This window comes from Canis lupus, chromosome 20 (assembly GCF_003254725.2).
Source record: "Canis lupus dingo isolate Sandy chromosome 20, ASM325472v2, whole genome shotgun sequence".
In the NCBI taxonomy this organism is placed as follows: domain Eukaryota; kingdom Metazoa; phylum Chordata; class Mammalia; order Carnivora; family Canidae; genus Canis; species Canis lupus.
The window spans coordinates 39,878,812-39,906,757 of record NC_064262.1 but is presented as its reverse complement, the minus strand read 5'-3'; the positions used below and the strand labels follow the sequence as shown (position 1 = coordinate 39,906,757).

The 27,946-nt window shown below is 55.8% G+C and overlaps 1 protein-coding gene across 3 annotated transcripts in view; it reads left to right on the top strand.

Moving 5' to 3' along the window:
• BSN (bassoon presynaptic cytomatrix protein) overlaps positions 1–27,946 on the top strand; it is a 96,782-nt gene that overhangs the window by 55,846 nt on the left and 12,990 nt on the right. For all 3 annotated transcript variants that reach the window (XR_003140556.2, XR_007404282.1, XM_025455868.2), the window contains exons 3-5: positions 12,576–13,454; positions 19,727–20,173; positions 20,586–27,227. Coding sequence is in view for 1 of the 3 variants with exons in the window: in XM_025455868.2 (XP_025311653.1) it covers positions 12,576–13,454; positions 19,727–20,173; positions 20,586–27,227 (7,968 nt within the window). In the remaining 2 variants the exon portion in view is untranslated. The remainder of the gene's footprint in view (positions 1–12,575; positions 13,455–19,726; positions 20,174–20,585; positions 27,228–27,946) is intronic.

The following is a 27,946-nucleotide window of genomic DNA, read 5'->3' as shown; positions in this document are numbered from 1 at the left end:
GAGATTTTTAGGGGAGGCAGGAAATGGCCTTCTAATTGGGCTCTGGGAAGCTTCTCCACTGGGCTTCCATTCCAGTTAGCTGGGGCCTGAAGTGGCAGAGCTGTAGCCATCGCCAGACAACTAACTTTGGGGTAGAGACCTAGGCTAGGAGCCAAGTATTCACAATGGGTGGCTGTGTCCTTCATAGGCCACTACAGGGCCATTTGCAGGAGATTGGCCTCCTTTTATGCCCCAGAGAATCCTGGGTCCTCAGCCCCATCCTAGCTTTGTTCAGGATGCTTTGAGTTGCTGTGAGAGGCTCAGCCAAGCCCCTGGAAGCTCTTTTTGGTGACCTGGAGGCTGGGTGCCCCAGTGTACTAGTGGAGCTGGGGCTTTACCGCTGAAGTGAACTAAATAGGTTTGCTGCCTTCCTCCCTCTCCTCTGAGATAAGCCGTAGAAGTCTCTAGTTCCTCCCCTAGGGCTCTGTCCTTGGGCAGGATGGAGCATGGCCGGCTGCAGGAAGAGCCATGGCTGCCTCTAGCATTATCAGCAGTAGGAGCCGTTTGTACCTCGTGGGTGGGGGGATGAGTGAGAATAATTGTTCGCAGGTCGGGGTCTATTTGTGACATGAGGTGGTGTGGGTGTGGGATGTGTGGTTTGCGAGAGGTAAGTGTGAGATTCTGAGGAAGGAGTTGCCGTTGTAGGGAGATGACTCAGTAGGTTTGGAGTCGCTCCGGGAGTGTGGGGGCTTCCTTGAGGAGGCGTGCACACTCGTGATTATTACATCTGTGATTAGAAACAGGCCCGTCCCTGCACTGATCAGTTAGGTAAGTGTTTGCTCTTCGGTACGTAGAACAGTGTGATCCAGACCAGAGAATCTCACCTGTGAGTTTATGCCAGCAAGAAGCCAGAAGCACGTGGCCCCAGGGGAGCAGTGAGGTTTGGCAGGGAGGAATGAGAGGCTGCTGTGGCCCTGTGTGGCCTTGCCCCTCTGGGTTCTAGCCTCCCTGAGATGCTCATTCGATCTGTAGGGCCCGGTGAGGTGAGCAGGGATTAAGGGAGAGCCACACATGATGCATCAGTTTCCTGGTGGGCATCACAGCCCTTGCCACACAACAGGCTCCCCCTGGCCCAGGACCTTGAGTGAGGTGGGAAGGGAGCCAGCCTTTGATGTGCTGGGAAAAACAGCAGAGTGGGAGGACCTTGGCGACACTCCGTCCATCTGCCTCATTGTGCTGGGAGGAAGCTGAGGCTCAGGGCCAGGAAGGAAAGGGCCTCAGACTTACTGCATATTCATGGTGTTTGGTGAAAAGCAGGCCTCCCAGCCAGGTACTTTAGGCAAATGCCGAGCCAGACAAATGCTTTGGTTCTTTGCTGTGAGGCTTCTCAGGCCTTCAGCATCATAAATTACACCGTGACTCCACAACAGAGCTGGAGCCAGCAGCCTTTCCCGGACTTGCTTTCGCGGAACAGTAGGGGCTGTTGTTCTGTGGCAGCAGTTTGGGAAGTGCTGACCTAGTGCATTCTCCAGGTTCTCAGAACATGGTGGATGCCCTTTTCTGAAGGGGTCTCCAAGCAGAACCTTTTCTTCTCCAGAATTGGCTTTCAGTGGTGTGCCTGTCAAAGAGAAAGAACCCTTGGCACACTTTCCTGAGAGGCTGGCAGTGCCTAATTCTTGAGTTGGGGCAATTATCCTTCGTCACTCTGCTAAGAGCAGATTCACCTCCCTGGTCACGCATCCACATCATGACAAAACCAGTTTGTAGGTTTTGCTCACACACCCGCTAATCCACTCTGGTCAGACCATACCTGTTCTGGCACCTCTAACTTGACATGTTAGCCAAAAAAGCTATTTCCGGGATTGCACTGGTGTCTATGGGCTGGGCTCCTGCCTGGCCTGAGGTTCTGGGCCAGGCAATGGGCTGGTTCTGAAGTAGGGTGTATCTAGGTGGCAGAGGCTCAGGCAGAGCCAACTTTTCTAGAACATTCAGCCCCAGTACTCACTTCTTAGGAGGAGCCCTGCTGGAGTGCAAAGGAGGTGGTGCTGGTCCCAGCACAGATGCACTGTGGATACTGGCCACTGGGGAGCGTACTGGAGACCTTGTCTGGGGTTGGAGGTACATGTCTGAAATTGCTCATGTAGTGATGCTTAGGCAGGACTGAGGAGGGCTGGGTCCCACATTCTACCTGGAAGCTCACCAAAGCCTCATCAGGGCATGTCAGTGAGATCCTCAGCTTCCTGCTGGCAGAAAGAATTCTAGAGAGGGACAGGGCCACGCACATGACATGGAAGGTTTCATGGCCTCTCTGAGACTGCTAATGAAGCTGCCCTTGTATCTTTGGAAATGTGACCATGGAAAACCGATATTTTTGCATAGGTAGAGAATCACTGGCTCGTACTTCCATTTGCAGCACAGACTAGGGCTGTCACAAGCCCTGGTGCTGAATGACTGGGTGAGGGCAGATGAGCAGAAAGGAGGGAATAGATGGGCACTGGGCCTATGGCCACTGGAATTCAGTGAATTTGTCTTTCCACCCCATGGCATCTATCAGAGTCTTTTTACTTTAGCTGGGTTTTTCAGAAACAGCAAACTAGGTCTGGAGATAAGAATCACATATACAGGTAGAACAGTCCATTGCATTTGGCCAGAGCAATGGCTAAGATCTGGAACCACTACTTTTCTGGCCAGCAGGCCCAGTCTTCTGTCAATTCCCAGGCTGTCAACTCCCAGGCTACGGGATGGGTACTACGCTCACACAGATGTGGCACTTACTGTTCTGCCTAGGCCCTGGTTGGCTAGCTCTCGAGGCTGTGATGCCTTCAGAGGAGGGTGCCTGCCCAGGTACTTTGCTAGGCTTCTAAGGCCTAGAGTACACTGAAACTGCATGGAAGTCAGGGAAGATGCTCAGAGCACTCTCTGTTTATAGACAAGAAGACTAAATCTTGGGAAGTCTTGCTTATTCAGGGTCATTTTGGAGCAATAGAGCTGAGGACCCAGAATCAGTAGCTAAATCTCCAGTTTTCCCTCAGGGACTCTCAGCATCATTTTCTCCACCCACAGTCCACTTTTGCTTGGGTTGGGGATAGTTCAGAGCAAACAGGGCCATCTCAGCCACTCTTAATGGTGAGGCCATTTCTTTCTAGAGTTCTGCAGTCCTGGACCTCAGGGCAGATGAATCATTTAACTTGTTTGAAATCGTGGCTAAAGACTGGGGTTTCCTTGTGGGGTCTGAACATTTCTCACCACCCATAGGAGACCCTTCTTGTGAGGATGAACTGACCAGGAGGCCAGAGGCGTTTGGTATGTAAGCCCGTTCAGTGCCCAGTGATAGGGAAAAGGCAGGAAGATTGTCCTCTTCTCTCCTTGGATGTGGGTCCTCAGAGAAGTACCTTAACTTCCCAAATGTCCCATTTCTCTAAAAGAGAAACAGAGGATCAGGGACCAGCCCTGATGGCTTTGCTGATGCCTCCTGCCCTCTCAGGCCTGTTAGTCCTCCTCTCCACTCTTCAATGACCTAGCTTTCAGGCCTGCCACCCCTTTCTCCTCCAGGAGGGAGGCCCTTGTTGCACAAGTCAGGCTCTATCCTGATAGCTGGGAATAGGAGATTAAGGCATGGTAATGAGCCTGCTAGGTGGAGTCTGGGAGGTGAGGCTTGGGTAGGCAGTGTGGGTGGAGTGAGCTGCTGGAGAGTCACCTGCAGTGGCCAGGGCAGCCTGGATCTGCCAGTCCTCTTAGGGGCCTCCCTGCCCCTCTCAGAGCAGACCAGCAGCACATCCTGACCTGGAATTCTTCCAGATAGGAGTCTGTCCTCACCCTAGGAACAGGGTCACAGGAGCGAGTGCTGTGCAGACTCTGGGCTGGCTGCATGCCTGTGCTTCCAGATCTGATTGGCAGAATTGTCCCAGATCACCACCCCCATCCAGGCTGCAGCCTGCACCTGGGAGGCCCACCCTTTGCTCCAGTGAGGAGCAGCAGGCCTGCTACCCCATCCCTAGCCTCCCCTGTTCAGGCGGCCCATCTGAGCTCATCTGCCTCCCGCCTCCCCTGCTCTAGTCAGAATCTCTCAGAAGCCTCTCTAAAACACTTCTGAAGAGTGATAGTGGTCTTTCTTTGCCTGTTCTAAGGTCTGGACTTTGCTGAGACCAAGCCAAGGATGTATAATCCATTGAGCACCCCCCTTCATCCCCACTCCACCAGCAAGCCTTGGGCTTAGGCGCTTACCATGGTGGGCGGTGTGGAGAAGGGTGGGAGGAAGCAATGGCCATAAGCCTTTCCTCTGTTGCCTGCATCCCACTCCTTTCCGGCAAGGGCCGGGGCACCAGATGGTCCGGGGGAAGTGCTGTGAGTGCATCATGGATCCCTCCACTGCAGCCACCAGCCTTGCCCCTTTCCCTCTGCTGCTTCCTGGCCACACTGCCTCGTGGGCCAGTAGGGAATGAGGAGCAGGTGTTAGGAGGACATAGATCAGCAGTGGGCTGAGGAGGGACAAAGGTATCCCCCTCCTTCCTGGACCCAGGAGGAGTTGGTGTCTAAACATGTGTCCAGCCTTCCCTTCTCTGCCTCCAAACCAAAGGGAAGTGGGTCTCTAGGTGACAGGTCCTTTGGGAACCCTTTTTCTTATGGTACGTCTAGTCCTGGGGCAGTTTGCCTTGAAGAAATCAAACAGTCTCCAGGTCAATAGGGAAATGCCTGCCAATCTTTAATCATCCTAGGACAGGGCCCTGCTGCCAGTCCATGCTTCCTGGAGCCGGGACTCTTGACCTGCCTGCCTGGACCACTGTAGGTCAGATGCTAGCACCACCGGGTATGTGCAGAAGAGACAGCTATGCGGGAGTGGGAGCTGCTTCAGAGCTGGAGCTCTCAGGCCTAGAACTCCAACTGTTAGCTACAAACGGGGCCCTATGTATGGTTATCTAAGAATGGATGTGAAATTAATTTGGAACAGAAAACTGAGATTGGATTCCTGAAACACCTGCTTGCATATGTGTGGGCAAAAGAAACAGAATGGGAAGAGAATTGAGTAAAAATGGTAGAAAAAAAAGAGAAATAGATAAATTGGGAACGGAGAGAAGGAACAGAGGGGAGAGGCGGGAAAGGGAGGTGATGGAGAAAGCCAGAGGCAGGAGGGGGCAGAGAAGCAGGAATGTTCGGTGAAGTCACCAGCTGCTGGCTGGTGACCTGGGGCAGGCCAGTCTGTATCCATTGTCAGAAGGGGCCCTCTCCCTCTTCTCATCCTTTCCTTCCCCTACAAATGCTGTTGAGGCCTTACATGAAGCCAGCAACTGTCCTTGACACTGGAGAATCAGGCAGAAATGAAGCTGCTGTGTTGTTCAGCCCCTTGGCGCCTGTAGGCCAGAGGGAGAGGCAGCCCTCCTGCCTGCCGATAATCACCCAAGTGAACACACAGTCAATACCTGAGGGTCAGGTCTGAGGAGGACCAGAGGGAGGCTGGGGGGCTTGATGTGATGCTGCAATGAGACTCTTGGGGGCTTCTACAAGGAGGGGACATTAAATTGAAGCTGGACTGGGGACAGATGGGGCCCAGGGAGGCCTGAGGGGAAGTAAGTGCATGGTCTATATGAGGGCTCAGAGCAAGCCAGGGCTTGGGGTGGAGGGGAGCTGGGGTGCCATGAGTAGGATCAGAGGGCATGCAGATACTGCTGCCATCTGTAGCTGGGATTCCAAGGTTTTGGGAAAGTGGCAGTGGGACGGTCAGATGTACATTTAAAAACACCTCTTTGGGGGACACCTGGATGACTCAGTTGGTTGAGCATCCAGCTCTTGGTTTTGGCTCAGGTTGAGATCTCAGGGTCATGGGATCAAGCCCCATATCGGGCTCCCTATTCAGTGAGGAGTCTGTTTCTCTCTCTCTCTCTCCCTCTGCCCCTCCCCCTGCTCTCTCTCTCTCAAATGAATAAATAAATCTTTTTTAAAAACACACACACAAAAACTCCACCTCTTTGAAAATTGATAATGGTGATAGTTGTACATTATGAATGTAATTAATGCCACTGAATTGTTCATCATTTAAAATGGTTAAATGGACAATTTTATGTTATGTTTATTTGACCACAAAATTCTTACCACCATCGCCTCCTCTGACTGCTGTGTGAGATCAGCCCATGGGGTGGGGCTGGCTTCTGGAAGCAGACTGGAGTTGGGGCGGTAGTGATGGTAGTGGAGAGCCTTGATTCCTGGTGGATTTAGAGGCTAAACAGACAGGGGATAGGGGATAGAGATGGAGAATGTTTCCATTTGGGCCATGTCAAGTAGGAGGTGCCTGTGAGCATTCAGGTGGAGCTTAGTAGGCTTGCCTGCAGACCTGAGACCCTGGTGTGTAGCACACGGGTTGGGGCTGGTGGCCTTTGAGACTCACATGCATATTGACATCAGTTAACTTCACACTAAACACTTCAGTAAGCATATCATCAGTTAGAGTTTAATATTTGTTTAAGGCATGTGGTTTTATTTTTAGATGAAATGTACATACAATGAAATGTACAGAGCTCAGGTGTACCATTCAGTGAGCTTTGATAAAAGCGTGGAGCTGTCAGCCAAACCCTTCAATCAAGGTGGACATCCTTGTCATCCCAGAAGCCCTTTCAGGCCCCATTCCTGTCCACCCCCACCCCTCCTCCAAAGACAACTGCTGTTCTGATTTTTTTCCACCATAAATGAGTTTTGCCTAGAGTTTCATATAAATGGAATTGCATAGAATGTGCTCTTTTGGACAAGGCTTCTTTCACTCAGCATAGCATTTTTTGAGGGTCATCTATGTGACAAGTCTTGAGAAGCCTGATCGAGAAGGAGAGAGGTATGGTTGAAGGATTGGGGCCCCTAAAGAAGCAGGTCTAGGGTCCCTGGGTGGCGCAGCGGTTTGGCGCCTGCCTTTGGCCCAGGGCACGATCCTGGAGACCCGGGATCGAATCCCACGTCGGGCTCCCGGTGCATGGAGCCTGCTTCTCCCTCTGCCTATGTCTCTGCCTCTCTCTCTCTCTCTCTGTGTGACTATCATGAATTAAAAAAAAAAAAAAAAAAAAAGAAGCAGGTCTAGATCCTGAGTGTGGAGGAGGCAGCCCTGGAAGCAGGGCAGTGGTTTGAGCCAGAAGGAGAGGAGGGCAGGAGAAACTGAACCAGCCATTGTGGACAAAAGCTCCCTGGAGAGAGGGAGTGAATTAATTAACCAAGCAGCTATGGGGGCCCAGGAGAAGTTGGGACATAAGCTAATTTACAGTAGAGCCCATTTGCCTAGTGCCCCTTTATCTGTTTGGGTAGAGGCCCAGAGAAAAAAGGTATGTAGTTGGATCTAGTTCTGAAGCAGACATAGGTCAAGAGAACACAGACATGTGGTAGAGTGACTGCATGGTGGACCAGAGATTGAACTGGGCAGGAAAAGATGTGAAGGCAGAGGACCAGTGTAGGAGCAGAAAGCAGAGGCCCAGTGGGTGGGGTCCCCGCAAGGCCCAAGGACTGCTACAGTGGGGTGGCCCAGGAAGTGACCTAGAAGGCTGGAGGAGGACAGATACAGGGTGATTTTGGAGGAGATGGTTTGGGGTGATAATGAGTTTGAGGGTGCGGCCAAGGGATAGAGTCAGCCTAGTGGTTGTCATCTGCAATGACTATGGAAGTCAGTTCAGTGGAAGCCTGGAAGACAGGAGCCCAGAGCTTTTGAGAACTAGTGGCCATGATGGGGGTCTGGAAGGCAACAGCAGCTAGAAAGGGAAAGGTGGGGGAAACTAAGGGCTCAGCCCCGGGGCTCCAAGGGACTTTTTTTTTTTTTTAATTTTTTTTTTTATTTATTCATGATAGTCACACAGAGAGAGAGAGAGAGAGAGAGAGGCAGAGACATAGGCAGAGGGAGAAGCAGGCTCCATGCCCTGGGAGCCCGACGTGGGATTCGATCCCGGGTCTCCAGGATCGTGCCCTGGGCCAAAGGCAGGCGCCAAACCGCTGCGCCACCCAGGGACCCAGGGACTTTTTTTTTAAAGATTTTATTTACTTATTCATGAGACACACACACAGAGTAAGTGAGAGAGGGAGAGAGAGAGAGAGAGAGGCAGAGACATAGGCAGAGGGAGAAGTAGGCTCCTCGCAGGGAGCCCAATGTGGGACTCCGCTCTGAGCCGAAGGCAGGTACTCAACCGCTGAGCTACCCAGGTGTCCCTCCCAGGGACTTTAAAGGGAGGGTGAGCTGTTGCCACATTCTGAAGTCCAGGGAGAGCAGTTTTTCCTGGAGAGGTCGATGGCAAACCAAGAAGAGAGTGTGTGTCTGTGTGTGTGTATCCATGTGTATGTCCATGCGTGTGTCTGTGTACATTTGTGTGTGTCTGTGTGTGTTGATGTGTGTGTATGTGTCCATGTGTGTTTGTGTGTGTCTGTGAGTATGTCCGTGTGTGTGTCTGTGTGTAGGGAGTGCAGGGGAGTTGGTCAGGAAAGGATGTTTTACAGGGAACTATGGAAGGCCTAGGAGGGAGGAGAGGCTGTCTAGGGAAGGCTGGGAAGAGTTGGACACGAGAGGTGGAAAGGTGTTTGTAGGGATCAGCAAGGGGATGGATTCTTTCCATTTCATGGAGCTCCAGGTCAGTGAGCCTTTCCAGCCCCAAGTAACAGATTCAGCCTCCACTCCCCAAATCCTGGCCTCACATGCGGGGCAGTTTCCCAGGGCTTCCCCATGGCCCGTGCCTGGCTGATTAATTAATCCAGCTCTAGATTAACGTGCTCCACCCTCTGGGACCCTGTGGCACCCGCCTGCATGCCACACTAAGCCTTCCCATCCCTATTGCTGCTTGGGCCCTCACCAGGCGGAGAGTGCAGGTGTCCATGCCTCTGAAATGGCAGCATAGGCTTCCTTGCTGGCAAGAAGGGTCAGCCTGACAAAAGCTAGTGTTTGGCAGAGCCATTTAGTTCAGTGTAGTCTTGGGAAGTCCTCTTAACTTACCTCTGGATCTTGGGACATGAGTTCTGTGGCAGCTGATGACCTACTCATCTCTTGGCTCTGCCAGGTCAGGCTCACAGAAGTACTAGACAGCAGAGAGATTTCCTGTCACACTAGTAGAAGGCTATTCCCTGTGATTCTGGTGGGCAGCTGGATTGGAGGGCACCAAGGAGCCACAGACACATATAGGTGAGGAAGGCTCTCACTGCTGCTGGTCCCAGGGCTGAAGAGTTTTGCCACAGGCCTGGCCATGTATGCCCAGCCTAGATGGGCAAGTGGGCTGGGGGTTCATGGCCATCTCTCTCCTTGTCCAGTGGATGGGCTCCATCCCCCTAACACAGGGATGATGACCTTGAAGCAGGAAGGAAGAAGCTGAGGCTGAGCTCCTCAGATCAGGCTCCTGAAATCTATCAGGGAGGCAGAGGAAAGTCTTGCTGGGTTCAGAGAGCTCTGCTTCCAGTGTCCTCCCCAGGAGGTCTCTCATGGTGGGCCTATCTGTCTGGGCCTGAGCCTGGGTGGGGCTGGGAAAGGGTGTGGTCAAGGCTCCTCACCGTCTAGAGGAGGCTGGATAGAAATAGCTGTGCCCATCTGGGCTATGAGTCACTGAGGGGTGTTTTAGCTGTTTCTTGGAGAGGTTCTATTTTAGGTGAGTGCCTGTGACAGCCTGGGTGACGGAGGCTGGGTAAGGGAAGGTTCTGGTGGTGAGTTGCAGGAGTGTTAGCACATGCCCTTATTCAACCCTTTCCAGAACCTAAAGGAGCGTCACTCTGAAGTCCCAGGATAAGGAGCTTTACCTCCCAGATCCCTCTTCTCAGAAAGTCCCAGGGCATGCTGTAGCCTGCAGGTGCATGATAGCAATGGAGCCTTGGGTGTGCAATGGGCACCTGCTGCAGGAACTGAGTCTCTGGCTGCTGCCCTGGGCCAGGGCCTGGGCCTCCCCTTAGGAGGCTCCAAGGGTCCCTCTGAGGGGGAACAGAAACAGCTTGCCCCTGGGAACTCCAACTCTGGTGGCAGTGAGCCCTCCTAGCCAAGAGTGACCTTTCTAAAGGGGTCTTTGGTCTGAGTCCTAGGGACACAAATTGCTTCCTCTGAGGCTTTCTCTCTCCAAATGTAGACAAAGCTTCCTTGGGTCTCCAAAAACATCTAGATGAGTTGACAGTTCCCAGCTGGAGGGGATGACTTCTTACCTACCGCAGTGCTTTGGCATCTCTGTTCTTGGGATTTCTGGAACCCGTCTTTGAGGATTCTGGCAGTGTTTTGCAGAGGGGACTTCTAGACACATGACTTGACCTGCACGAGGCTGCTGGCCTTTGGAAGAGGCAGGAATGCAGAAAGTACCAGGCTCCAGCCTGCGGCTCAGGAGCTGGGCCAGGCTGGCAGTGCTGGTTTTACCCACAGCACTACTTCCTAGCTGGTTAACCACAAAAGCATGTGGTTAAATTATATCAGACCTTGATTTCTCTACTGTGAAGACAAAATGAAAGGTTGCCTATGGACACACCCTGTGTGGTGCTGGGCACAGGAGAGTGCTTGCCGGAGTGCAGCCTTCTCCCCTCCTTGCTTACTGCTCTTGGGCTACAGGGCAAGAAGCCACACCCAGACTTCACAGCTGGCAAGTCAGCTAAAGCAGCAGCTGTTCAGCCCTGTGGACACCTCAAAGTGGAGAGCAGGACTGAAGGCACTCCTGAGGATGGATAGAAGGGTCCTTCTGCCTCAGGAACTGGATTGTACCTTTCCCTGGTGACTGGGCCACCATGGTGCTTTCAAAGGCTCTGGCTACAAGCCTAGATGGAGCAACGTTGGCCTCCGGCCTCAGGTCTGGTTAAAAAGGAGATGCCTCCTCATTGGGGCACTGAATCTCCAATCTCATATGACTTTGGCCTGTGGGAACCTTGCCCCCTAGTAATAGGTTGTTGCGATTAATCCCACAACAGGCTTCTCTGGAATGAGCCCTGCTCTGTACCACATACTGAGCACAGTCCTGAGAACACCTCAGGAGCTTCTCAGCTGAGTGGGGAGATGGGAAACTACCCAGAGAAACATGTTAGTAGATACTTTGGGAGAGAATGAGCACCGTGACAAAAACAAATATTGGGTGATTAGCTACAGGGTGCTTGGGAGGGGTATGTTAGATTGTGTGGCCAGAGAGGGCCCTGATGGGGAGATCTGAGACCTGTATAGCTACCCACCCCAGTGGCAGAGAAAATTGTGAAGGCAGAGGCCCTGGCTACAGAAGTGAGCTCAGAGGACTAAGAGGCAGAACAGGAAGCCCACTATATTTGGGGTGAGACTGCTAAGGGGGGGTGGGAGGGAAGGAGGCCAGAGAGAGGGATGGGCTGGGGTGGGCCATAGGGCCTCGTGGGCCATGGTGAGTTCCCATGGCGTGCATGATAGGACTCCTCTAAGGGATTTGAGCCTGTTAGTGATTTGCTCTGATTTGTATCTAGATTTTTTGGAGGAAAAAAATATTATTGGCTCATGTAACTGGAAGTCTAAGGGTAGACTTAAGGCATAGCTGAATCCAGGAAATTAAACAAAATCATTGGCTCTGCTCCTTTCTCCTTACTTTGGCTCCACTTCTGACTCTATTGACATCATCCTTAGCATCTCTCTGCATGCTGGGAAAGAAGGCTATTGACCACTCCATAGCTACATTCTCCCTGAGTAATCCCAAGGGAAAAAAGACCCTCTGACCCTCTTTCTCCTGTTGTTCATTTACTAAGTAACACAGAAGGGCTCTGATCAGCCCTGTTTGCAAGGTCACTTGTCAAGCCCTGCACCCCTTGCTGAAACCAGTGATTGGCCCAACCCGAGTCTTCCACTCACTTTACTCAGGGAGGTATTGATGCAGAGAGGAAACTACGCATCCATCACAGGAATAGCAGCACATGCTTATTTGTTCTAGAGGCACAGATTATCCCATTTTCTTAAAAAATGTGTCTTGCTTAAGGGGAAAAAAAAGGCCTTTTCATTCTACTTACATCATCACTTATGTGGCATTACTTTGCTCTCCAGATTGTTCACATCCATCTCGTGTCCTCAGCTAGGCTCCAAGCTCCTCCAGGACAGAGTTCATGGTTTCTTTTTATTTTCTATACCTTGTTCTCCCTCCTGTTACTCTTCATTTATTTATTCATTCTGAAAGTTTTTAATGAACATCTATTGTACACCAGGCACTATACTAAGGTTTTTTTTCCTCCTGGTTTATGTTTTAAAAGATCAAGCTGGCTGCTGTGTGGAAGTGGCCCAAAGGGGGCAGCAGGGGAAGGAGAGTGACCACTTGGAGGCCTTGAGGACCATGGGTGCGGGGGAGTTCGTGGGGTAGAACAATGTACACAGATCAGAGGTATAGCCGGTAGGTAGGCAGTAAGGAGGACACTTGAGCAGGAGGGTCTGGCAGGCAGTGGATTGATGATTGCGGGGTAGGGAGTGTGTGACTGCCCCTGTTCTGCTCCAGGCACCTGACAGCTCCCAGAGGTCAGGGCAGTGCCATCGTCCCTTCAGCTCTGTCCCTTGGCAGCCCAGAAACACCTAAGCAGGCCTTGCCGCTCCTGTCTATGCTTGGAGCTGGCCCTGGCTGCTGTGGGGCCTGAAGTGACCTGAGCTATGGGTACCACCAGTCCTGACTACCCTGATAACCATGATACTTCCTCCTCAGGTGAAGGAATGGCTCTGTCTGAACTGCCAGATGCAGAGGGCTCTGGGGATGGACATGACCACTGCGCCTCGCTCCAAGAGCCAGCAGCAGCTGCACTCCCCAGCCCTGTCTCCTGCCCAGTCCCCAGCCAAACAGCCCCTGGGGAAGCCGGAGCAAGAGAGATCACAGGGCCCAGGGGGACCACAGCCTGGCCCCCGCCAGGCCGAGACAGCCAGGGCCACCTCAGTGCCGGGGCCTGCCCAAGCAGCTGCCCCTTCGGAGGTGGGGAGGGCGTCTCCTCAACCCTCTCTCCCCATCAAGCCTTCCACAGTGGAGCCCAGGCCACCTGCAGGAGAGGGCCTGGCCAAAAGTGCCACCACAGTGCCCCCTGGGCCTGGTGCTGCTGAGCAGACCCAGGAGGGCCTTACTGGGAAGCTCTTTGGCCTTGGTGCGTCACTGCTGACCCAGGCAAGTACCCTCATGTCTGTACAACCCGAGGCTGAGCCCCAGGGCCAGGCCGCCCCCAGCAAAGGACCACCCAAGATCGTCTTCAGTGATGCCAGCAAGGAGGCTGGTCCGAGACCCCCAGGCTCAGGGCCTGGGCCACTACCTGGAGCCAAAACTGAGCCTGGAGCTCGAACAGGTCCCGGACCAGGGCCTGGAGCCCTGGCAAGAACTGGGGGGACAACTAGTCCAAAGCATGGCAGAACAGAACACCAGGCAGCAACCAGGGCTACTGCCAAGCCAAAGACCATGCCGAAGGAAAAGGCCACCTGCCCGCTGTGCCAAGCTGAGCTCAACGTGGGCGGCAAGGGCCCAGCCAACTATAACACCTGTACCACCTGCAAGCTCCAGGTGTGCAACCTGTGTGGCTTCAACCCGACGCCCCACCTGGTAGAGGTAAGAAGCTGCATCAAGCGTGTTCCCTTGGGCCTTGGTGAAAGCCCAAGACCTGGAGGCATGGGAGCCAGAGAGAGCTGCAGAGAGTTGGGTCTTCAGCAGTCGCTGGGCTGCCTCTATGCAGCTAAGAGGGGCTATGCTCCTTCTGTCCCTGCCCGAGGCTTGTTGTTCCATTCAGAAAACTAACTGGCACAGCTTGCTTCTAATGTTGCCTGCCGCCTCTTACCAGCTACCCGGTGCCCTGAGGCCTGGCTCAGAAGTAGCCAAGTTTGGGAGGCCCTGAACTGGCTGCCCCATTCCCAGCCACTAGCCTGGCCTGATGAAAGATGCTAATCTCCCCTGCTCAGGTAGGAAGAACATGGGGTCTCCTCCTGCCCTCGGTCTGTGACCCATACAGCGGTTTGAAGGGTTACCTCCAGCCCAGCCAGGGGGTAACCTCCCTCCATCCCCTCTTTTGAGGTCATGGATGTTGATGCCCACTTGTCAAAGCCATAGTCTTTGAGCCACATATTTTCCTTTGGCTGGGCCTGGTTCTCCCTGGGGCTGCTTGTGGGGATGCTCAGAGATGTTCTTCTTACCCATTGGGAAATTTGAGGGAGTTGTTAGGGTTGGGGCCTGTTTCCCTGCAGTCCTTTGTCCCGGGAAGGGTTCTGGGCACTATGGAGAGCTGGATGGAAAAGAATACGAGGCCTAGTGTTCTCTCAAAGCTTAGAGCCGAGCTTGGCAGGCTCAGAAGTTGCAGAGGTCCTGGGCAGAGCTGGATGAGCCTGGGCCTGGAGGCTGCTTGTGCTCCTCCCCTTACTCATTCTGCCTTGCCCAGGGCCATCCATGTGAACCTTACCTTGGCTGCCTTGGGCATAACTGGTGTGTCCCATTCTATAGAGTGCTGTTAGGGTCAAGATGAGTGATTGGATCATCTTGACAGATGGATGCATGCATCCCCAGCTGTGTCACATCAGGAGATAGTCAAGCCAAAGCCCTTCCTCCTGTACATGGGCAGCCACTTGAGCCCTTGGGTCTCCTAGGCTGAGCCATGAATGATCTGTAGTGGGGCAGGGGAGCTTCTGACAGCTTGTTCTGACTTGTCTTGGGTCAGGCTTCCATTGGAGCAGCCCATTGTGATAAGGAAGACTGCTTTGGCTATCATAGGCCATATTTTCCAACATGCATAAAGAGGCAGCTCTAATGAAGAAAAGTGATAGTGTCCCATGATGCCCATGTGGCCCTCCATGCCCCATACTGCCACTTCTCAAGCCCTAGATCCAGTGGCTCACTGGAGGACAGCTGGCCTGGCTGACTAGGGTGGGGAGGGGATACCAAGGGGCCACCACAGAGCCAGAGAAGCTCCAGTCCAGAGACTGCCAGCCACACACTCACTGCCATTGAGTGGGACACCCTGATGCTAAGGGACTGTGAGCCCTGTTGGACTGCTAAGCTAGCCCAGACTAGGGGACTCTTATCCCTGAGATACCTCCTGGCCCACATTTCATTCAGCAGGACACACACAGAGGGAAGGGGAAAACTGTCTGACCAGGAGTGTAAATGCTCCTGACAGCTCCTTTCAGCAGCCCCTGGGCCAGGCCAGGGGAACTGCTGATTCTGCTCAAACATGTGCCAGTCACATGCCGACTCTGGTTGGGCATTTGGATTCTGATCCAAGCCTCTCATGAGTTGCTTGGTTGTCACCTTCCTGGACTCTGGGACTTCTGCTTCTTGATAGCCAACATCACCTCCTGCCCCAGCTTATTTTTTTCAGAGAAAATTTCAGAGGGAAAAAGGATCTAGTTTTCCTGCTTCCTTCATTGTATGCTCTGGACTCCCTGTCTAGAAAGAAGCTAAAGGTTTTACAGCTCTGAGATGTTGATGAAAATCTCTTATCTCTCTGAAATTTCCTCTGAAAAAAATAACCATAGTGCTATTTAGTGAGTCATTTCATAATTAAGAGTTGTTGATTCCAATTTTTTTTTACCTATTTATCTTTTTGAAGGATAATAGTACCCTCTGGCTTAATTTTTAATTGGCTTTCGGTTAAAAATAGAGTTTGTGAAGAAATTAGTGGAATTGGAAATGTTATAGTAACAGCACCAGTTTCTGATCTTATTATAATTGCCAAAATACCAGCCATACCCTTGAGAAGTTGGGCCTCCCTGGGCAAAGGGCCTGGCATCTGTGATATGTGGGGCTGGGCTTATTTGAGGCAGGGGCTACAGTGGGGGTACCAGATGAGAGGCTGGCATCTGCCTCTGGGGGTGGTGATCTCAGGGAGTCCTGTCTCCTCCATGTGGAATGGAGATGATAGCACTCCCTCTTAGGTTTCTGGGAGAACTAGCAGAGATGCCATACTTCAGATACTTATGCAAGGTCCAACACACAGCCAGGAGATTGGAACCGGAATGTCCTAATAGAGTTTCCATAGGGGAGAAAGAGTCCCCACTAGCCCCCAACTACCTGGGTGTGAATCAACCCAGTGGCCAGCGCAGGATGAGGGATGCCCCATAAGGAATGGACACATTTGGTACTAGAGCATGAGGAGAGCACAGCCCTGCCAGAAAGGCACATGTTCGGGATATCAGGGAGGATTCTTCTTATCAGAGAAGAGGCCCAGAAAGGAGAAGCTTAAGCATGTCCAGGGACAGGGAGGGACAGGGTTGCAGCATCCGGAGAACAGTAGCACCAATGATGGTCATGCCTGTAGTCTGGTGTCCTGAGCCTAGAGCTCTTTATGTCTAAGCATCTTTTCTCTGGATTTCTCATCTACTGCCCCTTGGCTGGCAGTAAGGCTGGGGATGGGGATATGTTGGGCCCAGCAGCCAGCCATGGGGTGTTGATTAGGCCCATGTCACTGTAATCAAACCAACACAGGCCAGCTCCACATACATAGATTGTGTTCTGCAGGTTGTTCAGATGATGGGAGGCAGTGCAAGGAGGATGCCTAATGTCCATTTCAGCCTCACCAGGCAACCATGGCCTTGAGGCACAGCAGCCAGTGGTCCTGGAAGGCAGCAGGGCTCTTCTGCCTGTGGAATACTCCACCAACTCTCTGACAACTCGTTTCCTCTTCTTCACTCTGACCCCACCTCCCACCATTAGATGGTGATTGCTGTGGGGTATTCCTACCTTCCTGCCCCCAGAGGGAGACAAGGCAGAAATGGCCATCAAGCCTTTTGCGGTCCATTCCCAGGCTCCAGATCATCTGCCCACTTGGCAAGGGGGACAGACAGAGGGGAAGCAGGCAGCAGCTCCCTGAAGGCTGGGGCTGGCTGGGGCTGGGATGGAAGAGTATAAGAGACAGTGTGCAAGTGAATGAATGAATGAGGGAATGAACACAAATGGGGAGAGTGAATGAATGAATGAGTGGAATAATGGAATGAATGAGCAGGGGTGGGGGAGGCAGGCATGCTGTGGGGGGCAGAGATGATTGCTGAGAGAATAAAGAAATTGAGACCTGTATTCCATCCCCCAGGCATAGAGCCTTCCTGTGGCTTGCATCCTACCCCATCCCCATTCCCCAGAAGACTTAGGTCTGGGGCCAGCTCTCCTCAGGCTCCCTCACCTACAGGCTCCAGTGCTCTGTACTCTTCTCCCCCCCAGCCTCCCGAGAGCTGGGGAAGGGCCTCCAGCAGCCAGGTCAGCTATTTATTTTTAGCCATTACCTCACATGCCTCCCCACCGCCTGCCTTCCCTCCCTTCCTGGTTGACTGCTATAACAGAGCCAGGAGCAAGAGGACCAACTGGGCAGCCCCTTCTGCAGCCTGGCTGCCTCCATGAATAGCGTGGGAAGGAACAAAAGCCTGGGGAGTGTGTGACCATAAGTGACATGCTCTGCTGAGGGCTGGGCCTCTGGGCTTAGGTGAGCAGGCTGCTGCGTGGGCTGGCTCTGAGCCTCTGGCATGAGGTCTGTCACCTCCATTCAGACTATCCTTCCAAGGTGCCCTTGCTTCAATGGGGACTGTTGCTTCTTGGGTGGGGTCTGCAGGCCAGAGGTAGGGCTCAGAGGTTTGTGAAGCCACCAGGGTGAGCCAGGGCAGATGACCTAAACTTGAAAAGTCTAACCTGGAGTGGCTGCATTCAGGGACCCAAAGTAGAGTCAGGACAATGTTGCCATAGACCAGCCCCCAATCTAGGCCCAGACCTTAATACCCAGACCCTGTGGGTGGTGATCTTGCTGATCCTGGGGCTTTTCTCATTTCTAGAATTTCTTGGCCTCTGCATACACCCTTCTTACCTTGCCAGGGTCTCTTTGTCATCTCACACTCCTCTTTGATATGGAGGGATTTCCACAATGACCCCAGCTGACATTGGGGGCATGTGGGCAGGATTTCAGGCTCAAGCTCTGTGCTCTTCCATGCCCTGTCTTTCTCAGGGCCTGGGATCAGCCTGTCTAGCATTCTCCCCAGACACCTCTAGGGATGACCAAGACAAGTGAGCCCAAGACTCAGCAAGTAGCCAGCACCCATTGCTTCCTAGCAGTTTGTGTCAGGGAGATGTAGAGGATCAGATAAGGTCCATGGGGGTTAATAATGGTGCTAGGGCCAGGCCCCGCAGGGAACAGTAGATGAGTACATGTACAACTTCTGAAGGGTCACCCTCCATAGTTGGGCCGCTCTGCTCAGGACCTATGCATGAAATTGGGCCTTGGGGCAGAGTCAGAACTCCAATATCAGGGAGCAATCTCAAGGCCCTGAGTAACAAGCCCATGGAGCAGGCCTATCCCTCAACATACACCAGGAGCCTGCCACCTGCTGGCATGGCCTCTACTGGAGCCCAGGGCAGGGATGTAATATGTGGCCTGTAGGCAGGAAACCAGGGCAGAATCATTGATGCCATGGTGGCCTGAGGATGCCAAGCTGAGGGCAGGCACCCTGGGGGTACCATGCTTCCAAGGGTCTGCCAGGCGGGCTAGGGTCTGACATAGGCTCAGGGCAGTGTGCCATGGAAGGGTGTCAAGGCCGTCAGCCCACTTTGAGGCGGCAAGGGCCAAGGGCCACCTCCCTGCCCTGTCTCCTGGCTCTGTGATTCTATGGTTCTGAGTCTTGTAGTTCTCCTAATGGCCCAGCCTAATAGCCAAGCTGCTGGTGGGAGCCTGGGAGGAGGAGCAGCAGCGGGAAAGTCAGAGCATGTCTCTGCCCCCTTCCTCTGGGGTAAGAGCAGACATGGGTCTGTGGTTACCCTCTTTCCTACCTCATGCCCTGTGGGCCAAGGTAGGACATCCAGTCTTGCCAAGGAGGAGCCCTGACTCTGGAGAAGTTCCTGGGAGACCTGCCCCTATTAGTCTCTGACCTGCTGCAGGAATCACCCCCTCAGGGCCTGGGATGCTCAGACTTTATCCCTGTGCAGACAGCTAGAGCTGGGGGAATCAGACTTGGTTTCTGGTGTCTAGGAACTTTACCACTGATATCCATGTCACACTGGATGACCAGTTTGGGGCTGTGGGCTCCAGGAACGCTACATGCCATCCGCCCTTATGTCTGTCTTTGTCATAGCTGTGTCTCCAGCCCCCAGCATTGAGCCTGACATAGGGGATGACCCAAAGAGTGGTGGACTAATGGCTGAGGGTTTGACCCCCACCCAGTTTGGAGGAAGCAGGAACCCTGGCCTAAGTGTGGACACACACGACCCCCATCAGAGGAATAGCCCAGAACCCGGGGGCAGGAGGAGGCTTCCACTTGAGGGTCTTTGCTGGCCATGGACAAGGAGACCTAGGCTGGAGGGTGTGGGCAAAGGGAACTGTTTGGCCCCATCCTTCCAGCAGGGATTTTCCCAGAACAGCCTCCCCTGGCCCCAGGAGTCTGTAGCCTCCCAGCACAGTCCTTACTTGGGAAAGATGTGAAGAAGGATATATCTGAGGCCTGAGAGCTAGGAATCCAGGAAGGTCAGTGTCCCTTGGACATGCTTCCTGTCTGAGGCTACTCTTGGTTTGTAGGGGCTCTAGACTGCTGGACTCCACCCCAGGTCCCCCTCTTCTCCAGACTCATTTACTACCTGTAGCCTCCCCTCCCCCACAGGTCTCCTTTTCTGGCTAGGTGGAAAAGCTCTCCATAGGGTAAGGAAGGGACCCTTCTTTGTGGTTTCTCATTTGAATTCTGAAGGTTGGGGAGGTCTGTTGTTTGGGGGCAACAAATCTACCAGTTTTTTTCTCCTTGTGCCTTTGGTGTCATACTTGGGAAGACTTTCTCCCGCTTCTGATTACAGAAGTAGTCATGGAAATATTCTTTGAGTACTCAGTGTTTTTGTGATTTTCATCATCTCCTCGCTCTTCCATTTCCTTACAGAAAACCGAGTGGCTCTGTCTGAACTGCCAAACTAAGAGGCTGCTAGAGGGCAGCCTGGGAGAGCCGACCCCTCTGCCGCTGCCCACCTCTCAACAGCCCCCCACTGGGGCCCCTCTCCGTGTGGCTGGAACCGCCCCTCTGAAGCAGAAAGGGCCACAGGGGCTGGGCCAGCCATCAGGCCCCCTGCCTGCCAAGGCCAGTCCCCTGCCCGCCAAGGCCAGCCCCCAGGCCAAACCCCTCAAGGCTGCGGAACCCAGCAGGGCTGTGAGCAGTGCCCAGGAAAAGAAGACCGGAATCCCAGCTAAACCCGAGCCTGGGCCGAAGCCACCTCCAGAGACTACCCTACCCCCTGGGACTCCCAAAGGAAAGACAGGGGCTCGGAGGACTGAACCTGCCACCCCTGTTGTCAAAAGTGTTCCAGAAGCTCCTAAGGGTGGGGAGTCAGAGGTCAGTCCCACTCACTTCCCGGGGACCCTAGTTCTCAGGTGGGGTGGTGTAGGGCAGGCCTTGGTTCTCTGGGACGTAGGCCTGGGGCAGGCCCCTTGGGGCTGCAGAGGAGATAAAGGATGCCTGAATGAGGCCCTGTGGGCCTGGAACCTGTGAGTTCTAGGCTGGTCCTGTGTCTGGCACGTAGTTGAATGCTTTGGTGGGTTTTGCTACCGTTAGATCTAATAAAGTTTTTTCTTGAGAAGCTAGGGCTTCTTGAGGTTTCTAAGGCCAGAGAAATGGAAATGGTGGGCCATGATCCCCGGAAGTAGAGGGCCCCTTCTTCAGGGCCCTGGGATTGACAGAGGGCTGAGCTTCCCCAGTGAGCTATCTGCCACAGGGAGTCAAGTGTCTGCTTCTCACCCTACTACAGGAGCTGGCGGGAAAGTCTTACTCTCAGGACCTGTCTCGGAGCCCACAGAGCCTCAGTGACACAGGCTATTCCTCAGATGGCATCTCTAGCTCCCAGAGCGAGATCACGGGTGTCGTACAGCAGGAGGTGGAGCAGCTGGACAGCGCAGGGGTGACAGGGCCTCGCCCACCCAGCCCCTCTGAGCTCCACAAGGTGGGGAGTAGCATGCGGCCTTCACTGGAGGCCCAGGGCCCAGCCCCTAGGGGTGAGCAGAGCAAGCCACCCAGGAGCAGTGGTGAGGAGCTGAAGCGGAGGCCCCACTCCTTGTCCATCATGCCTGAGGCCTATGACTCCGATGAAGAGCTGGAGGATATCCTGGAGGAAGAGGAAGACTCTGTGGAGTGGGGGCACCAGAGGGAGCAGCAAGACACAGCCGAGTCCTCAGACGACTTTGGCAGTCAGCTTAGACATGACTACGTGGAGGACAGCAGTGAGGGTGGCCTGTCTCCTCTCCCACCCCAGCCCCCAGCCCGGGCAGCAGAACTGACTGATGAGGAGTTCATGCGACGGCAGATTCTGGAGATGAGCGCTGAGGAAGACAACCTGGAAGAGGATGATGCCACCACCTCTGGGCCCAGCCTGGCCAAACATGGTACCCAGAAGGGCGGCCCCAGGCCCCGGCCTGAGCCCAGCCAAGACCCAGCAGCTCCACCTAAGAGACGTCTGCCACACAATGCCACCACTGGCTATGAGGAGCTGCTCTCTGAAGGGGGCCCAGATGAGGCCAGTGATGGCACTGGGGCCCTGCAGGGGGGGCTCCGCCGCTTCAAGACCATTGAGCTCAATAGCACGGGCAGCTATGGCCATGAGCTGGACATGGGCCAAGGCCCTGACACCAGCCTGGAGCGGGAGCCTGAGCTGGAGATGGAGAGCCTGACGGGCTCACCCGAGGACCGCTCCCGTGGGGAGCATTCCTCCACGCTGCCGGCCTCCACGCCCAGCTACACGTCCGGGACCTCTCCCACCTCCCTGTCCTCACTGGAGGAGGACAGCGACAGCAGCCCCAGCCGCCGGCAGCGGCTGGAAGAAGCAAAGCAGCAGCGCAAGGCCCGGCACCGCTCGCATGGGCCCCTGCTGCCCACCATTGAGGACTCCTCAGAGGAGGAGGAGCTGCGGGAAGAGGAGGAGCTACTGCGGGAGCAGGAGAAGATGCGGGAGGTGGAGCAGCAGCGCATCCGCAGCACTGCCCGCAAGACTCGGCGAGACAAGGAGGAACTGCGGGCCCAGAGGCGGCGTGAGCGCTCCAAGACCCCCCCGAGCAACCTGTCACCCATTGAGGATGCCTCCCCAACTGAGGAGCTGAGGCAGGCGGCTGAGATGGAGGAGCTCCACCGCTCATCCTGCTCCGAGTACTCGCCCTCCCCTTCCCTCGACTCAGAGGCTGAAGCCCTGGACGGTGGCCCCACCCGACTCTACAAGTCGGGCAGTGAGTACAACCTGCCCACCTTCATGTCCCTCTACTCGCCAACGGAGACACCTTCAGGCAGCTCTGCCACTCCCAGCTCTGGCCGGCCCCTCAAGAGCGCAGAAGAGGCCTACGAGGAGATGATGCGCAAGGCCGAGCTGCTCCAGCGGCAACAGGGTCAGGGGGCAGGTGGCCCCTCTCAGCCCACTGGCCCGCGGAGCCAGGGCACCATTGAGTACCAGGATACCCCTGACCAGGACTATGGCCGGCCTGCGCAGCCTGTCTCTGAGGGCACACCGGCCAGCCTGGGAGCAGCGGTATATGAGGAAATCCTTCAGACGTCACAGAGCATTGCTCGCATGCGGCAGGCCTCCTCCCGGGACCTGGCCTTTGCAGAGGATAAGAAGAAGGAGAAGCAGTTTCTGAATGCTGACACTGTGTACATGGACCCAATGAAGCAAAATGGTGGCCCACTCACCCCTGGTACCAGTCCCACCCAGCTTGCTGCCCCTGTTTCCTTTTCCACCTCCTCCTCCTCAGACAGCAGTGGTGGCCGAGTCATTCCCGATGTTCGCGTTACTCAGCATTTTGCAAAGGAGCCTCAGGACCCCCTCAAGCTTCACAGCTCTCCTGTCTCCCCCAGCTCTGCCTCCAAGGAGGTAGGCATATCCTTCTCCCAGGGCCCTGGCGCCCCAGCCACCACAGCTGTGGCTCCTTGTCTGGCCAGCCTGTCACGAGGTTATATGACCCCGACCTCCCCGGCAGGCTCTGAGTGCAGCCCTTCACCATCCTCTGTAGGCTACAGCTATGGACAGAGCCCCGCCACTGCTAACTATGGCTCCCAGACTGAAGAGCTACCCCAGGCCCTCAGTGGCCCCCCTGTCAGTGGACGTGCTGCCAGAGACAAGCCCCTGAGTGTTAGTGATGGTGAGAGCGGCCCCCACATGGCTTCCCGGGGCTATTCCTACTTCGCAGGCTCCAGCCCACCCCTCTCTCCATCTTCTCCCTCAGAGAGTCCTACATTCTCCCCTGGAAAACTGGGCCCAAGAGCCACAGCTGAGTTCTCTACACAGACGCCAAGCCCGACCTCTGCCTCGGAAGTGCCTCGGAGCCCTGGTGCCCCGAGTCCAGCACCCATGGTGGCTCAGGGCACGCAAACGCCACACCGACCCGGCACCCCTCGCCTGGTATGGCAACAGTCCTCTCAGGAGGCCCCTTTCATGGTCATCACTCTGGCATCAGATGCCTCCAGCCAGACCAGGATGGTACATGCCAGCGCCTCCACCTCCCCAGTGTGTTCACCCACGGACATCCAGCCCACCACCCACAGCTATAGCCAGACAACACCTCCGAGTGTGTCCCAGCTGCCCCCAGAGCCACCTGGGCCACCTGGCTTCCCACGGGCACCCAGTGCCAGTGCGGATGGGCCCTTGGCAGTATATGGCTGGGGCACCCTCCCTGCTGAGAACATCTCCCTGTGCCGGATCTCCTCAGTCCCGGGAACATCTAGGGTGGAACCAGGCCCCAGGCCTCCAGGCAGTGCCGTGGTAGACCTTCGCACAGCTGTCAAGCCCACACCCATCATCCTTACTGACCAAGGAATGGACCTGACTTCTCTTGCTGTGGAAGCAAGGAAGTATGGCCTTGCCTTGGATCCAATCCCAGGACGGCAGTCGACTGCTGTGCAGCCTTTGGTCATCAATCTCAACGCCCAGGAGCAGACCCATGCCTTCCTCAGCACTTCCACCACCGTGAGCATCACCATGGCCTCATCTGTGCTCATGGCTCAGCAAAAGCAGCCTGTGGTCTATGGAGACCCCTTCCAGAGCCGGCTTGACTTTGGCCAGGGTGCAGGTAGCCCCGTGTGCCTGGCCCAGGTCAAGCAGGTAGAACAGGCTGTCCAGACAGCCCCGTACCGAGGTGGGCCCCGTGGAAGACCTAGGGAGGCCAAGTTTGCCAGGTATAACCTACCTAACCAGGTAGCACCTCTGGCCAGAAGGGACGTTTTAATCACTCAGATGGGCACTGCCCAGAGTGTTGGCCTCAAATCAGGTCCAGCGCCAGAACCTGGTGCTGAACCCCACCGGGCTGCCCCCACAGAGCTGCGGTCACATGCTATGCCAGGTGCCAGGAAGCCACACACAGTGGTGGTGCAGATGGGAGAGGGCACAGCAGGCACTGTGACCACACTGCTCCCAGAGGAGCCCTCAGGTGCCCTGGACCTCACTGGGATGAGGCCTGAGAGCCAAATGGCATGCTGTGACATGGTCTACAAGTTCCCCTTTGGCAGTAGCTGCACAGGTACCTTCCACCCCACCCCCAATGCACCTGAGAAGAGTGTAGCAGACATTGCCCCACCTGGCCAGAGTGGCGGCCCCTTCTACAGTCCCCGTGACCCTGAGCCTCCTGAGCCCCCTACCTACCGGGCACAGGGGGTAGTGGGACCTGGGCCCCATGAGGAACAGAGGCCCTACCCACAAGGCCTCCATGGCAGGTTATACTCCTCCATGTCTGACACCAATTTGGCTGAGGCTGGCCTCAACTACCATGCCCACAAGATGGGCCAGCTCTTCCAGGGCCCTGGACGAGACTCAGCTATGGATCTCAGCTCGCTGAAGCACTCCTACAGCCTGGGCTTTGTGGATGGACGCTACCTTGGGCAGGGCTTGCAGTATGGCTCCTACACAGACCTACGCCATCCCACAGACATTTTGACTCACCCGCTTCCCATGCGACGCTACAGTTCAGTGTCAAACATCTACTCAGACCACAGGTATGGCCCACGGGGAGATGCAGCTGGCTTCCAGGAGGCCAGCCTGGCCCAGTACAGTGCCACCACCGCCCGTGAGATCAGCCGCATGTGTGCTGCCCTCAACTCCATGGACCAGTATGGAGGGCGGCATGGCAGTGGTGGTGGTGGCCCTGACCTCATGCAGTATCAGCCTCAGCCTGGGTCTGGGCTCAGCGCCCCACAGGGTGTGGCTCCCCTCAGACCTGGCCTCCTAGGGAACCCCACCTTCCCAGAGGGCCACCCAAGTTCTGGGAACCTGGCCCAGTACAGGCCTACGGGAGGCCAGGGAACAGCAGTCAGACAGCTTCTGCCATCCACGGCCACTGTGCGTGCAGCCGATGGCATGATCTACTCAACTATCAACACTCCAATTGCTGCAACACTGCCCATAACCACCCAGCCCGCCTCTGTACTGCGGCCCATGGTGCGCCGTGGCATATACAGGCCTTATGTGTCCGCTGGAGTCACAGCCGTGCCACTCACCAGCCTGACACGCATGCCTGTGATTGCCCCCCGGATACCTCTTGGGCCCACAGGGCTGTACCGATACCCGGCACCAAGTAGATTCCCCACTGCTTCCAGTGTTCCCCCTGCTGAGGGTCCTCTCTACCTGGGGAAACCTGCTGCTGCCAAGGCCCCAGGGGCTGGGGGCCCACTAAGGCCAGAGCTACCCGCAGGGGCGGCTCGGGAAGAACCTCTCTCCACAGCCACCCCTGCTGCCGCCAAGGAGGCCGTAGCAGCCCCAGCCCCGCTGGCTGGCCAAAAGCCCCCCATAGATACTGCTTCCGGTGGCGGCAGTGGAGCCCTTGGCCGGCCGGGGCTGGAGAAGGAGGACACCACACAGGAGGAGCGACAGCGGAAGCAGCAGGAGCAGCTGCTCCAGCTGGAGCGGGAGCGGGTGGAGTTGGAGAAGCTGCGGCAGCTGCGGCTGCAGGAGGAGCTGGAGCGCGAGCGTGTGGAGCTACAGCGACACCGGGAGGAGGAGCAGCTGCTGGTGCAGCGGGAGCTGCAGGAGCTGCAGACCATCAAGCACCACGTGCTGCAGCAGCAACAGGAGGAGCGGCAGGCCCAGTTCGCCCTGCAGCGGGAGCAGCTAGCACAGCAGCGTCTGCAGCTGGAGCAGATCCAGCAGCTGCAGCAGCAGCTGCAACAGCAGCTAGAGGAGCAGAAACAGCGGCAGAAGGCCCCCTTCCCCGTGGCCTGTGAGGCACCTGGCCGGGGGCCTCCCCCAGCTGCCACAGAGCTGGCTCAGAATGGTCAGTACTGGCCACCTCTGAGCCACACAGCCTTCATTGCTGTGGCAGGGCCAGAGGGGCCGGGGCAGCCTCGGGAGCCTGGGCTGCATCGGGGCCTCCCCAGCTCTGCCTCGGACATGTCCCTGCAGACAGAGGAGCCGTGGGAGGCCAGCCGCAGCAGCATCAAGAAGCGGCACTCTATGCCTCGCCTGCGGGATGCCTGTGAGCCAGAGTCAGGGCCTGAGCCCTGCTCGGTCAGGAGGATTGCAGACAGCAGTGTGCAGACGGACGACGAGGAGGGGGAGGGCCGCTACCTCCTGACCAGGCGGCGCCGGGTGCGGCGGAGTGCGGACTGCAGTGTGCAGACTGATGATGAGGACAGTGCTGAGTGGGAGCAGCCGGTGCGCCGCCGCCGGTCCCGTCTTTCCCGCCATTCGGACTCTGGCTCCGACAGCAAGCACGATGCTGCTGCCTCGTCATCCCCTGCGGCTGCTGCTGCCGCCGTGAGGGCCATGAGCAGCGTGGGCATCCAGACCATCAGTGACTGCTCCGTGCAGACAGAGCCTGACCAACTGCCCAGGGTCTCTCCGGCCATCCATATCACAGCCGTGACCGACCCGAAGGTGGAGATTGTCAGGTACATCTCGGCGCCAGAGAAGACTGGGCGCGGGGAGAGTCTGGCCTGCCAGACGGAACCCGAGGGGCAAGCCCAGGGTGTGGCGGGGCCGCAGCTCATGGGGCCAACCGCCATCAGCCCTTACCTGCCTGGCATCCAGATTGTCACCCCAGGACCCCTGGGCAGATTTGAAAAAAAGAAGCCGGATCCCCTGGAGATTGGATACCAGGCCCAGCTGCCCCCGGAATCCCTGTCACAGCTCGTGAGCCGCCAGCCTCCCAAGTCCCCCCAGGTCCTCTACTCACCGGTCTCACCCCTGTCCCCACACCGGCTCCTGGACACCTCCTTTGCTTCCAGTGAGAGGCTGAACAAGGCTCACGTGAGTCCCCAGAAGCACTTCACAGCTGACAGCGCTCTCCGCCAGCAGACGCTGCCTCGCCCCATGAAGACCCTGCAGCGGTCCTTGTCCGACCCTAAGCCCCTGAGCCCCACCGCCGAGGAGTCTGCCAAAGAGAGGTTCTCCCTCTACCAGCACCAGGGGGGACTGGGTAGCCAGGTATGGGCACAGGGGCTGGTCCAGGGTGGGGCAGGGGTCTCTTTCTAGCCTGGGGGCCCCCGAGGGAGGGGTTTCTCCTGGGGTGGGGGGTGGAGTCACCTTCAGCTCCAGAGGCCCAGAGGAAGGAGTTGAGGATGAGGACTGGACCTTCCTTCCTCAAGGCACACCTGGTGGAGCCGGCAGCCTGGCAAGGACATCTGGGCAAATGCACACTCACACACTGGCCCCCACAGCCACCCATCCAGACGCCACTGGAAACTTCAGCCTTTCCTCAGCACTGCCTCTTCATGGCCATATCTGGTCCAGCCCCTACAACATCCCCCCTCCCAGTCTGGGGCCCCCCATTCCAAACCTTTACTGGGGATGTTTCCTTAGAAAATCAGTAACACAGACCTGGCTGGGCCACTCCCTACTCCCAGCCCCAACCTGGCTTCCATGGCCCCACAGGAAGCCCAAGCCTCTGGGCCTAGCATTCAGGGTCCATCCTAATGGGCTGCAGTGTGCTCTTGGTCTCATCTTGTCCCCTGCCCCTCTCTGACCCTCAATAAATCTGCTTACACTCCTATCTGCTCCCCTAGTCAGGGAACCTTACAGCATAAATTTACCCTTGCCTGTGGCTTTAGTTGCCAAAGGATGCCCTGGGACTGAACGAGGTGACCTGCTATGGGCTGCCATGCAGGGGAAGATGGGAGTTGCAAAGGCCTAATGCCAAGGATTTT